General features: G+C 38.1%; 1 protein-coding gene across 3 annotated transcripts in view; it reads right to left on the bottom strand.

Annotated features, from left to right (window-relative positions):
• Positions 1-14,007, bottom strand: part of homer1b (homer scaffold protein 1b) — a 91,603-nt gene that overhangs the window by 32,624 nt on the left and 44,972 nt on the right. For all 3 annotated transcript variants that reach the window (XM_067982655.1, XM_067982656.1, XM_067982654.1), the window contains exons 3-6: positions 12,873-13,004; positions 11,102-11,194; positions 8,692-8,834; positions 3,899-4,055 (exon numbers count right to left, since the gene is read on the bottom strand). In XM_067982655.1, the coding sequence (XP_067838756.1) occupies positions 3,899-4,055; positions 8,692-8,834; positions 11,102-11,194; positions 12,873-13,004 (525 nt within the window). The remainder of the gene's footprint in view (positions 1-3,898; positions 4,056-8,691; positions 8,835-11,101; positions 11,195-12,872; positions 13,005-14,007) is intronic.

Genomic DNA, 14,007 nt, shown 5'->3' with positions numbered 1-14,007 from the left:
AGCTTTTGGTCACCTGTCCTAATATCTCCATATGTGGCTCATCAAATTTTGTTTGATAATGCTCCTGTGAAGTGTCTTGGGATGCTTAACTATTTAAAAGGCGCTACATAAATGCACGTTGTTATATAAAATTCCAACAGTTTGAACCAAGCCTCTAATGAATCCCCACTCTCAGTTTTTCTAAGATTCTATATTAAAAAAAGTGGTCAATATGGATGTTAAAAATCAATTATTTTTACTGCTATCATTACTGCACAAAGTCTTCACGCTTGACCATTTCTAGAACAAGTGGAAAATTGAGCTTAGTGACTTCTGCACCTGACTGTGGGATAAAGAGGGTGAAGGGAAAAAAAGAGGAAAGGACTGCCTATAACCTGCTCTTCACATTTTCCATCAGCCAGATAATGATTGTCTCTACTCAAACACTTGTGCAAGTTTAAAAATTAATCTTCTTTCTTGCACATTTCACATCAACAGGATTTCCTCTTCCATTTACCATTCCTGCTCACAATTATTCAACACATTAGAAGGAATAAATGAGTATTGCTACTTCACTTCAGACTAGCAATTAACAAATTACATTTTACAGTAATGTAATCATACTATCTTTCTTGTACTTACAAAATGCTGGAAATACACAGGTCAACATCTGTAAAAAAAAGACAGGTTTTGACATTTTGAGTGTATACCCTTTATTCAAAAAGGTTACACATCCAAAATGTTACAAGCAGTCTTTTTGTTTTAACAGGTGCTGACTGACCTGCTGTTTATTCCAGAACTTTATTTTTATTTCAAGTTTCCAGTTTTCCCCTCATTATCTTTTTTGCACTCAATTATATTGGTTGTACATAGGAACTATACTCTAGCATGATTTATAATAAATGCACTGCTTTAGCCAAATAAATAGTTAATGGAACACATCTGTTGCTCTCGATGACAGACATCTTACAGTGTGTTTACATAACCAACACTTGTGTCCATTCTAATGCAGTATAATCAGAATGCACAATTCTGGTCAACATAGAATGTGGATTCCCCCCCACCATAAATAGCCATCATAGGGTAATTCACTATACAAACCTAACCTAAAATACAATTGTAAACATCTGGTTATTGCTAGAACTATTTTGGTGGGTGGGAGGAGGTGCTAAATCTTACTCATGCATCATTCAATATTCAAAGCACTATCAATTACTGAAGTTTTAAAGATATGCAAGTGAACATTTACAAACTCTCCAGCTCAACTCAGCTTCTCTTCAATATTCTGCCCAACTGTACTTAAGAGTTTAGATTAAAAAAAGCAGCAATTTCGAATTAAATACCAGGGTATGCAAGTATAGAAAACCAGAGCTGCAAAGTGATCTCATTCATTGCACTGGAAAACTTTTAAACACAAGGGGGCACACTAACCAAATTGAAAACCAGACACTCATCAACTTTGTTTCCTTGGTAGTCTCCAGCAAATAGCCACCTCAAACCAACACACAAAATATATCCTAATGACATCAAACATGCAATATGATATGTGCTAGCTACACTCCCTGGAATTAGCTGATGGTACGTAAACAAAGTATTGAATTTTAAATTCCTGCTCTACAGCAAGAGACAGTTTTTGCTCAAACACTTAACTGACATCCTTATGGTGTAGTGACGAAGCAACCGTGCCACATTTTAAAATCAGAAGGAATTCTTGAGTTTATGCAAACCAGGATTTGCTCCATACAGAAGACAGACAATCCTGCACACCCTACATAGCCATAGACTGGCTACTCAGATTCTGCAGTTGTCAATATGCATCAAGTCCCTCATTCTCCCTTAAGTTATTGACCCTGATCTGGTCATAACTTATCTAGTTTGAATAATTTTTACATCTAGTGCTTTTAAAAGACCAAAAATTTTTTGATCAAGTATATTTGCAATAAGTCATTAAAATTCAGAAACAGAACATAAAAAGCAGGAACAAACTCTCCCTGTTAACACATTTTATATAACCACATTATGTTGTCTGCTTGTTTGCTACTTCATAACATTCCATTTTAAGTGCAAATCCAATAATGATCCTTGTATCTCTTGCATATAAAGATATGCTCTGGTTTTATTTTGCTTACAGCTTACTTTTGGTTATTAGCACAAAATGATGAATTAGACATTAGTCAGAAATATTTTGTCCACGGCTATACTTTACATGGGCCATGCCAGTTTGATTCAGGGGCTAGCCAGATATTTCAATAAAACAAATTTTATTTCCAAACAAAGTTATAAAGAACAAGAGAGTATCAATTGCAATTGAGGTACTAGAGGACTGGCTGCTACCTGCATCACCTCCAAAATACAAACCACATTTTTACAACAGTAAATAAAATACAACTTCCCTGGCTCAAGACAAGACTTTTTGATAGAAAATTTGACAAGCTTGAGGACATTGCGGTAGTGTTATCCAGTAAACAGTTATCACCTTTTCGATCTTGAAAATCAATTCTTAACTCTAACACTCAAAAACGTGTGCACATTGCACTAATGTTTTTTGACTTTCAGCAAGTGTTTAGACATCATTTGCACTAGTGATGGCCCCCACTTTCCTAGTTTATAAAAAGTTCGACCTTTGTACAGTATTTTACAGTCGACTGTTCTGTGCTTTTACAAGGATGAACTTGACTTTCCGGTCCACATGCTAACTGCAATACAGGCAGATGACTTAGAACCTGGTCTGCCAGAATTGACTGCTGGAAACTCTACTAGCAGAACCCTGGAGCTAAACTGCCTCCCTTCCCATTGTATGGAGGCAAATGGCCTCCTCACAGCAGTACTGTGGATTGGCAACTCAGCAGTGCCGGAAACTAAGCTGAACCTGCAATTTTCTGTGCTAGAGCACCAATGCACAATACCACTTTACATGTACTTCCTGCAGGAGTGCCAAACAAAAAAAAAATTAAGGATACGGGTTTTTATATTTGCATTGTTATCAATGTAACTGATCAAGATTTACATTGCACAGAACAATGCCGCCTTAATGCAGTAAATTTCCATTAACAGCCTTAAACAATTGGTCACAAGAATTACTCAGACGAACTTTCCAGTGATGTGAAATTGCCCAATAATGTCATTCTGATCTGAAATTTAACTATTTACTCGTCTGCTAGATTTCCATGCAGATTATCTTCCCTAAAAAAGTCAAGTCTAATGATGATCTGCAGTTATTCTTCATGGTACACCAATTCTAACAACTTAGTAAATGCTTATCTAGTAAAGCAGCAATCTCAATTGGATGTACATTGTTCAATCATACTGTACAGCCTCTCTAGTAGAAATAACTTTAATGGAAAAGTCTTCCAAATTTGGCATTCAACTCCTAACTAGACAAAATGTTCAGTTTCTACTCAAGTAATTTTTTGCAATAGCTTCTGCTATCGAGAGGAGTTATAAATTTGAGTCAGCCTACTCAAGGGTAAAGAAATCTGGCTTGCGGACTACCCTAATACAGGTGCAGATACGTACAAAATTCTGGGCATTGATGGTAAGCAACTGCTACAGAATCTTATTTTTCTAAAATGCAAACTGCAGTTTTGTCAATGAATCCTTAGACTCTGGGAGGATTTGGATATCTAATTGAGACATAACTATTAGTCTCACCCATAAATGCAGATTGGCTGTATAGTCAGACCATGCTATCTTCACTCATTCTGCAAACCTAGCACTAGACCTCTATATACAAGGTCTCTTTGCAGCAAATTTATATTAATTGATATTATTCCCAGTTACATTTCTAGACATTAATAGATTAAAACAGCATGCAGAATGTTTTTGAAATAATTGGACAAAAACCCATCACAGCTGTTTATGTGCAAGCACTTCTTTATACAACTACTGGGCAGAAATCCTACACAGCATCAATACATACCCGTTTGTGTAGTCGCTCTGCTTCGTCCTGGTAAGCAGTGAGCTGCTGCTTCCATTGTTTAACATTGGCAGTAGATTCCAGTAGTGCTGCTGTAAGTTTAGCATTGTTGGTTTTTAAGGTCGCCAATTCAGACTCCCAATGCTTTCCTATTGTAGTACTATATAAAAGAAACAACTTGTTACTATTAAGCATTGTGTGGGATTTTGTCACTGACATTTTAAAATCAGTCGATTCACATTTGACATTAAAGATATTTGAATTTATTCAAATGTAACAGAGTACATCAAGATTATTGTACTTCTGGTCTCAGAACATTCACTTTCAAATTTTTCCTCCCTCCTAACCTGAAGGGACTAACCCATGCTGACCACCCAACGTTCCTGGCTGCCATGCTACCTGACACTGTAAAAAGTTTCCTCTGCACAGCTACAATCTCTCTCCCCTTCAAAACTCAACCTCCACCACAAAAAATCACCGCTGACTCCTGTTGTTGCAAAGTACTGCTTTATCTCCAACCTCCCTTTCCTCTCTAACATCCTCGAACATGTTGTTGCCTTCTGAGCATACTTGCTGCAGTCAGCATTCTATTGAAACTTTCCATTCCTGACTCCGCCCTTGTGCATTCCTTCTCCCGCCTGGTCCACCATTGGCACTGACTTCAGCTGCTTAGCCTCTACTTTCTGGAATTCCCTCCCTATATCCCTCTGAACCTCCTTTAAGATACTCCTTAAAACCCAGCTCTTTGACCAACTCTCCTAATATCATCTTTGACATGTCATCCATTGTTTTTCCTTACATCGTAGGAGTTTGTTCTGCATAGAAGGCATTATTTAAATGTAAATTATTGTTTGTTGCTGTGGAATGGATACATTCTTAGAGGGGAGAACTTCTGTAGCCCCTCTGCACCCCACTACATCTTTAGTCAGCTACATAACACATTACAAAGGACATGCACAAATTTCCAAGTTTTCGGTCACAAGAATGATTAGCTTGAAAATTCACCATGGTCATGCATGGGTATTAGCATTTCAATTAGGTCAAATCAGAAAGACCAACTCCTGCAATCTGACCATCTGTGACCTGAATTCAGCTGGTAAAAAAATGTAGAGCTAAGTAGGTCAATTACAAAAAAATGCTTTACAGTTACTGATTAATGAGAGTGCACACTTTACATGACTAGGAGCAGACACCAAAGACTTGAAAAGAAAAGCTAGTAAAATTTTGGATTCACTGTATTAAACAAGCTTGAACACATTATTGGTTTTGTAATGCCATTTCTAACATTATACCACGTGAGGAACTGTTTTTTTAAAAACAAAAAAAGCTTTTCAATTACTTTGGCATCATACACATCAACTGCAGAAGTCAATCAGCTCCACTGCAACTCCTTTATGCTTTGCTCCCCTAAATGTTCCTGGATTCTTTTTATAGCCACTCATCACCTGGGATAATTGGTGTAGGGGGCAGAGGAAGAGGGGGGTGGGGAGCAGAAGAGGAGGAAGGGGGGGGGTGGAGAAGGAGGAAGAGTTTATATTTTGAGTTATACAAGCTTACACAGTTAAATTCCTGCTTCTGCTCCACAGCAATGGTACACAACTATACAAAAAGTAGCAGTGTAACTGCAGAGACAGGACTCAAACATAGCTCTGCAAGAATCCAATGGGAAGGCAGCCTTACTGCATGTCTCAACTGCAGTGTATAAATGCCTTGTCTATACTAGATCACCTGTCACTGATCAGGGATATATTCTAGGATATGAAGCACATTTCAGATCTGCTGTGATCCCATTCATAACTGGGGAAGTGGAACACAAGCAAAAAGGCCCAGGAGCAGAATACAGAATTTTAAAATTTGAACTGTCTGACTACAAGAGAAGTAGGGGATTACTTGATCGATTGTGATATGGATGCAGACAAACTGCGATGGTAGTTGAGAAATTTTAATTCACAGGTTTGATTTCCAATCAGTTGTATATATTGGAGGGAAAAAAAATTGTGTTTGTCCAATCAGAAAGTCCTTTGAAAGCATCAGAATTTTATGATCTACCATTCACAGAGCATGGTATGACTTCCTATTTGTAAGCCCACACCAATCAGTATTAGAGTCAGTGAGTGGCGACAGCCTTAAGCTACATTGAAGGTTCTAGTCCAGAGTTGCACACTTACACGTAATAGCATTATCAGACTCAGTCCATTGCTTGGTTGAGCCACTTCATTCAGGCAAGTTCCAAGCACACAATGTAAGGTGGGGAACACAACAGAATAAAGATGGGAGCTCCATAGAGGGGAGGTAGGTTTGTGCAGAAGCAGCACTTTTTTGTTTAAAAGCCAATGGCAGATGTAGTGCTTTCCTCCCCTTATTTGTGTTTACTACTTTATTGTTTTAAGTTGTATAGAGTGGCCTATGCATGGAAGCAAATGGCTACTCAAGCACAAAGAAAATATTTCCAGGCATATGTTTGTTTGGTTGGTGTTATAGTAGTTGCTGGTTCCTGATTGCCACTAGACAGGAAAAGTGGTCAATCTAATATCTAATATTTGAGCAAATCTGCATTCTTGGCAGAACAGATATTGATTATTTGACATGAACTAGATAAAAGATATTTGGAGAAAGCATTCAAAATTACAAGCAGCAGAGTTCCCTCCTGGCTGTTCAAACCACATATGCCTACCACAGAATGCTTTATTTCAATCAACTGAGAAATGACAGCTTTGCCCACAGTTGGATATGACCACTTGTACAATTTATTTTTTCAGAATAATTTATAAAGGTTAACCCACTGCAGTTGGGAGCCATATTCAAATAGAGGAGTTAATATCACAGTCACAAAACAAAGTTCTAATTACTGTATCATGGTTCTTAAACTTCCAGGATCTCATAATTCAAGCAGCATGCAGTCCCATTTACACAGGCTGATGCACATATAGTTGAAAGCAATAATTAAAAGACAGTTCATGCCTGCGCTCAAGGGAACTAGTTATGTACAAGCCCGGTTGAAAGTAGATGAAATCCACTGTAAATATGCACAGAAAGTGTGTGCCTTAGCCATTATATTGCTGCATAGTTCACAGAATGGTCTGTACTGTAAATCTAGACTGGGCAAATCCATATTGGTTCACTCGTGAATGCAATTTAATTCTAAAATAGTTTGTTGATGCAGCTATATTTTAAAATCATGAAACAAGTTTACTTTTGATGTTCATCTCTTTTCCAATTTTCTTTAAGTTTATTCACTACTGTTAAATTAGTAAGAACTCGCAGTCAATGGCAATAGTGAATGCATGATCTACACACAAGGTGTAGAGATTAAATTGATAGACCTTACTGAACATAACCTCCAATCCTCTCCGTGCAATATCTGAATTACTAAGTTATGAGTTTCGTTACTTTGAATATTTCAGAGAGTTTCTTCTCGTCCCTGAAGTCTAACTAACTACCACCCAAATCCTGGCCCCATCCAGCTCTCCTGACCTCACTATCTTTGCTGATCGCAAATGGAAGTCACATCTTTTCTATTATTAAAGTTGCCTCCCAGGAGCTTGGCTCACCTTGTGCTTCTTTTCTCAAGTTTTATAGGGAGTTAAAAGTTCTTAAGTCCATCCAAGACTTAATATTGTTCCCATATTTGGAAAGCCTCTTTTGAACACTTTTCATACTTCTGAACAGGACAAATGAAAATCTCAGCATTAAATAGGTGGCTCTACACTATCTTTATCTCTCTCTCGATTACTACAGCTAGAGTCATAAGAACATAAGAAATAGGAGCAGGAGTAGGAGTAGGCCAATCGGCCCCTCGAGCCTGCTCCGCCATTCAATAAGATCATGGCTGATCTGATCCTAACCTCAGATCTAAATTCATGTCCAATTTCCTGCCCGCTCCCCGTAACCCTTAATTCCCTTTACTTCTAGGAAACTTTAAAACAGAAATAGACATTTATTTAATGATGTAGCTTCCACAGCTTCCTGGGGCAGCAAATTCCACAGACCTACTACCCTCTGAGTGAAGAAGTTTCTCCTCATCTCAGTTTTGAAAGAGCAGCCCCTTATTCTAAGATTATGCCCCCTAGGTCTAGTTTCACCCATCCTTGGGAACATCCTTACCGCATCCACCCGATCAAGCCCCTTCACAATCTTATATGTTTCAATAAGATCGCCTCTCATTCTTCTGAACTCCAATGAGTAGAGTCCCAATCTACTCAGCCTCTCCTCATATGTCCACCCCCTCATCCCCGGGATTAACCGAGTGAACCTTCTTTGTACTGCCTCGAGAGCAAGTATGTCTTTTCTTAAGTATGGACATCAAAACTGTATGCAGTATTCCAGGTGCAGTCTCACCAATACCTTATATAATATAACTTCTATGAACTTTCCTCTTATTCCTCCCAAGCTCTATGCATATCATCCTACTTGATCAAAATCAAGACTTTTACACTATTTCCCCAACTTAAACTCCTTATCTCCCTCAGTCTTCCCTTTCTTCCACAATCAGACTTTTAAAGCCCTACCCTAGCATACTGCAAACATTACTTTCTGATTTGTGTTATTTTTCCTTTTAACTCCTTTCAACCTTGGTGGTGGCTTTTGCTTTGGTTTCTCTATTTAAAATAAATTAGTATCTTAAAATTGTCCTGGCAGCCCAATATAAAACTTTAAACTGCAGCAAAGGAAGATTGTTCTGCAATTTAATGCAGTAAGCAGCAAGAGATTTTACTTAATGGCTACTCTAATGTAAAAAGAGTAAAATAGTAATCATCATGGGACTAACCAAAACTTTTCACATTTCACATGCTTACCTATGAGTAAAAGGTAGAGAACTCTGGTTAATTTCAGCTCGTGCATCAGAATCTTGTGCCACATCCTGAATAGACCTTTCATCATCTGTCCCATTTATACTCTCTGGTGTCAAAGGTGACTGCAGGTCACCTCCTGCAGACTCCTGTGAAGCACAAATCATTCACAAACAGCCATTAGTTGGCTATGATCAGCAAATCATAGACTGTAAAGCTTCCAATTTAGTCCTACTCAGTAGAAATGTAATTGGAATTGTGGGTTCCACAATGGGTTATCAATCTTTCACCTCTAGAACTGGGTTTGGATTCACACCCACCACCCCGTAACACAGGTCACAGCATTAAATAACTTCTAAATAGCCCAGCTCTGCAATTTAGGATAAGTCCATTTATCTATATAAATGTGGAAAGTAGGCTGGTAACATGAATACAAGATTCACTGTCCAGCCACCATTGACAAATACTGCATTATATCCATATACCATTTACTTGAGAGTAATCCAGTTTATAAATGGAAAAATGTTTGTTTTGCCTTTCTCCAGAAACAGTTCTCACCTTGAAAGTAGTTTACTGGATGTATTAGTCCTCGGATTTAGAGTAATGGGGTTAGGAATTTGACATTTCACGTCTGATTTATTGAAACAGAATTTTTTTAGCACAGGAGTATTATTCATCCCCCTTGTCTGCACTGAATTTAGTCCTCTCTTGAAATCAGATTTTACACAATCCCATTCTGATACTTTCTCAACATATCCTTTTATATTCAAGTAATTATCCAATACTTAAATTAATATTGATTTAGCATCAATCACCACTTGTGGTAAAGCATTCCACATCTGGACAACTCTTACAGGAAAAGGTTTCTTCTAATCTCACCTTTATGTATCTAGAGTTTATTTTGAGAAGGTGGTCTCATCTTTTGACTTGTGTATCAAAGGAAATAATCTGTGTTTCCTTTGTCTATTCCTTTTATCATTTTGAACAACTCCAACACACCTTCAATTTTCTCAGTATGAAATGATACAGCCCCAATTGCTCTAACATTTCCCGGATCCTTCGGCACTAGTTTTAGCCAGGTAAATTGGCATTGCACCCTCCAGGGCTATTATATCAATTCTATGGTGAGGAGTTCAAAACTACAGATTATTCCAGATGGGACATAATCATAGTTTTGTACAGAGTCATCATTTGCTGCTGCATTCAATCTTTCTCGACATAAATGCCAAAATCTCATTTACTTTCTTGATTTTTTTTTAAAACTTGCCCACCCGCTTAAGGATTTACATAAAGATTAATGGATCGAGACATCTCGATCCCTTTGTTCCTTCACTGCCTTGAGATACTTACTATGCTAGGCATATTTCCATTCTTTATTTTTGTACCCAAAATGCATTACTTCACATTTTCCCATGTTCCACTACACCGGCTACTTTTCTGCTCATTCTCCTAGCCTGCTTAATGTCTTGCATTCTTCCTGGAAAATCAGCAGCAAGCAGATCATATCAGTCTGAGAAAAATCCTCTTGCCACAATGTTTGTCCACCTTTCAGCCATTGCTATCCATACTTTCACTTTCTCTTTTAGAATCATAGAAATGTTACAGCACGGAAGGAGGCCATAGATCCCAACTTCCTCAAACAATTTTTGTAGCACTTTATAAAATGCTTTCTGCCAGCTCCTATATTCATTTGGTAGGCAAAATGTCAACTATCAGGCTTCGCAAAAATCAAGAATGAGGTTTCCATACAACGAGTTTACAGGTCTGGATGATGAAATAATCATTCTTAAATGGACAAAATTCATTAGGACAGTGCTTGGAGTTTCAGTTTAAACTTCATTCCTCTGAGGAGTTTGATGTATTTATAGATATGTGTAAGTTTTAAAAATCTGATTTGGTTTGGCTATTTACTGCAAAATGCCAGTTTTCAATAAATGCTTTACTCTCTCCATCAAACACAACTGCCTGCTCAACAGAACAGAGTTAACCTGCTCATAGGCCTCTTTCACTTAAGAGTCTTGAAGGGGCTGCTAGAAGGTAAAGTCTGCTGCCCGTGAATTTTCTGAGCTGCTTAAATTGTTGCGAAGTCTCCTCAGTTCCTTCTGATCAAATACAGATTTGTGCTAGCTGTGCTATAAGAACATAACAAATTAGGAGCAAGAGTAGGCCATATGGCCCTTCGAGCCTGCTCTGCCATTCAACAATATCATGGGCTGATGTTCTACCTCAACTCCACTTTCTCACTATCCCTATATCCTTCAATTCCCTTGTCCAAAAATCTATCTTTGTGACCAACTGATGCAACAATTCACTAAATATTAAGCTGTACTAACACTGCTAGAATTTAAAACCAGACCACATGGCTCTCATTTAATGCATCTCTGCCAATGGCAGCATAATATTTAGCAATACCTACCTGAGAAGGTGTACTGGTTAATTCCATTTTTTCCTGCATTTTCTCCTTCGCTATCCGTGCTGCATCTTTAAATTCCTGGAACTTTTCTGCAAACTATATTGGGAAGGAAGTTAGTCTTTTAAATTTCAGTTTGTACAATGCAGACTACAAAAAAAAAAAAATACATGGACTACATACACCTGATTGTTCAAGGATTGTACAAGCAAAACCCAAACAATGTTTCTTTAACATTACTGTTTAAATCTGATCAACGGGAAATGCAAGAACTTTAGTCCTAGCTGAAGCAGTTTGGTACAGAATGATGGTACATATGCCCACAAGAAATCTATTTTTCCTGCTTTATCATTTGCAGAGAGTTTAATATATCTTCTAGATTCTAATTCATCTAGTTGCAAAATGTTTAACTTGCTCAGAAGTTTGAAGAAATTAGCTCCCAAAGTTTCAGATTAACCCTGGAGGCACCATGCTACCTATCATTTCCAAAGTAAATTCAGTAATCCTTCTCTACTATATTCGGTATTAGGCTATGCCATCACACTTCCTCCACATGCCAATTCACATAGCTAACATGACTTCATTGGCTGTGAAGGGCTTTAGGATGTGCTGAGGTCATGTAAGGCGCTACATAAAAGCAAGTTTGTCCATTGTTCTTAAAAGTTCATCCTGTATGTGCCACAGACTCAAGTCCACTGTGACCTGGATAGAGTCTGCAGAGACTCATTACATTTAGTTCCTTTATTCCATCTGTCTGTATTGAATTCAAATCCAAGTGTCTCTCTCCCTTTCCCCCCCACCTCCAAAATCTCCAACCAGTAGAAAAACATTATGCCCCAGAATTTTGGGATTCTCTTCATTAACCCTTCCCTGTTGCTACATCTCTCCTCAAAACCTCTCTTCAGCCATGGCTTTGGTCCCCTCCTTAATTTATCATGTGTAGCTATTTCAGTAACATGTCAGCAGGCTGCAATTGCCAAAAGATACAACTAGTGAAGGGTGCACTTGCACAGATTTTGGTTCATAATCTGCTCCTTTTATTTTGCAAATGGACATTTTCACTGGGGCTTCTACTACTTTTATCCTTGCTTTTAAATTGTTCAGCTGTAATATATAGGTGGCGTTATTGTGTGCTAGACTGGTATCAAATCGATTCTGGCAGATTGCGCAGTTGTCTAACTATGCAGTTGACACGTGGCATGGATTATGGGAAGAACTGGTATTCACCATTTTGCCACACTGTGCTGCAGCCAGTTATTATACAAAATCGCTGGCAACATGCTGCATTGTGATGTCACCTTTCGACCAAGTTTTGCATTAACCATAAAATGGGCAGACAGATTGTCTTCGCTATCAATCTGAAAGTCAGGTTTCACCAACCTGCGAGGTTGTGGTCATTTTGGCATCAATGTGTTAACGTCCTGAAGTAAATTACTAAATCATACCAGGCAATTTAACTTCCTAAGATATATGGGGCATAACATTCACTTACTATCTAAATAAATGTGAATTTACTCAACCATTCAAAATTAATACCGGATTTGTTTATTTAGGGTATTGAGCATTATTAGCAGTGTAAAAATCTTATCGTTTAAGTTAGGCTTGTATTCAAAATTAGGCATCATTTTATACAGCTTAAATTCAATGCAAGTAATACCAAATGTGTCACGAGTACAACTCAACTGAAAATTTATTTTGCCATTTTGCAATATCTCAGGGTACAACAAGCAAGAAACTTTGTGAAAAAAAATTTACCACCTCACATGGTTATACTCACTTTTGTTAGATGATGCTCAGAGGAAAAACCTAGACCATAGACTGTATTTGCACGGCTGTCTGGCCACTGACCAAACTTCTGAGATGTTTTTGTAAATGTCATGTTTGGAGTGATTGTGCTGTTGATTATTGCCTGAAAGAAAAAAAATACACTTTATGGTACCATTAAACTGGATTTTATAAGTAGATTCCTTCAAAACAGATCAATGGCCCCAGCATTCCCTTATATTGTTAATACAGACATTTATTTCCAAACCACTCATACTTCAAATGGGTAGCTCAAAAGTGGCAATGGAAGATGCATACTTCATTTCTTCCCACCTTCCTCTCATCACTTGGAAGATGTTTGTGACAAACTGCCATACGTCCTTATTTCTGTTGGCTACTTGTTCTCCATAAGAAAATGGGAAATCCCAAAAATCAGTTCCTTGAAGAATGCATAACAGTATCAATTAACGCAGGAGTTGGAAATATTTCCTAAAACGAAGCACAACTTCCAGTTCTATGGAAACCCATGGGAAGAAAAAAGCACAGCTTTTAAAGTATTTCCAAACTTTTAGCTTCTACATAAAAGGAATACAAAACAACTTGAATCATATGCACTTCATATTATTTCCACATAGTCTATGGGTGGCAAGATGGTAGAGATTGCAACCGACCAAAAATCTTGCCAATTTCAAAAAAGGTACAAATTGGTCATTTAACTTAAGACAAACCGCTGTGGATCAGGAAGCAAGTTTAAAAAAATAAATCTTAAATGGACTGCTTTAGGAAACATTTGCTGTGAGAACTTTTAACAATTTTAACCTTTAGACCATCAGATGGCTCAGGGAAACTCAGTCTCCAAAAAAATAGTAGATTTTCCAAGTTTCCAGCTAAAGCCCACTGCTAAAATAAAGCTGCCACAGGCACAATGGGCCCAATATTAGGAGGGCGGTGGGTTCGCACCGGCCGGGTGTGGGGCGGGGGGGTCGACTGGGCGCCCAGTGAAATCGGGTGCTCCACACGGAATCTTGGACCACTAGGCACCGGACACGACAACAGCAAACCAAGCCCAGTCGACCCTGCAAGGTCCTCCTTACTAACATCTGGGGACTTGTGCCAAAATTTGGAGAGCTGTCCCACAGACTAGTCAA

This window comes from Heptranchias perlo, chromosome 4 (genome assembly GCF_035084215.1).
Source record: "Heptranchias perlo isolate sHepPer1 chromosome 4, sHepPer1.hap1, whole genome shotgun sequence".
Taxonomy (NCBI): domain Eukaryota; kingdom Metazoa; phylum Chordata; class Chondrichthyes; order Hexanchiformes; family Hexanchidae; genus Heptranchias; species Heptranchias perlo.
This window is presented reverse-complemented; position numbering and strand designations above follow the sequence as displayed.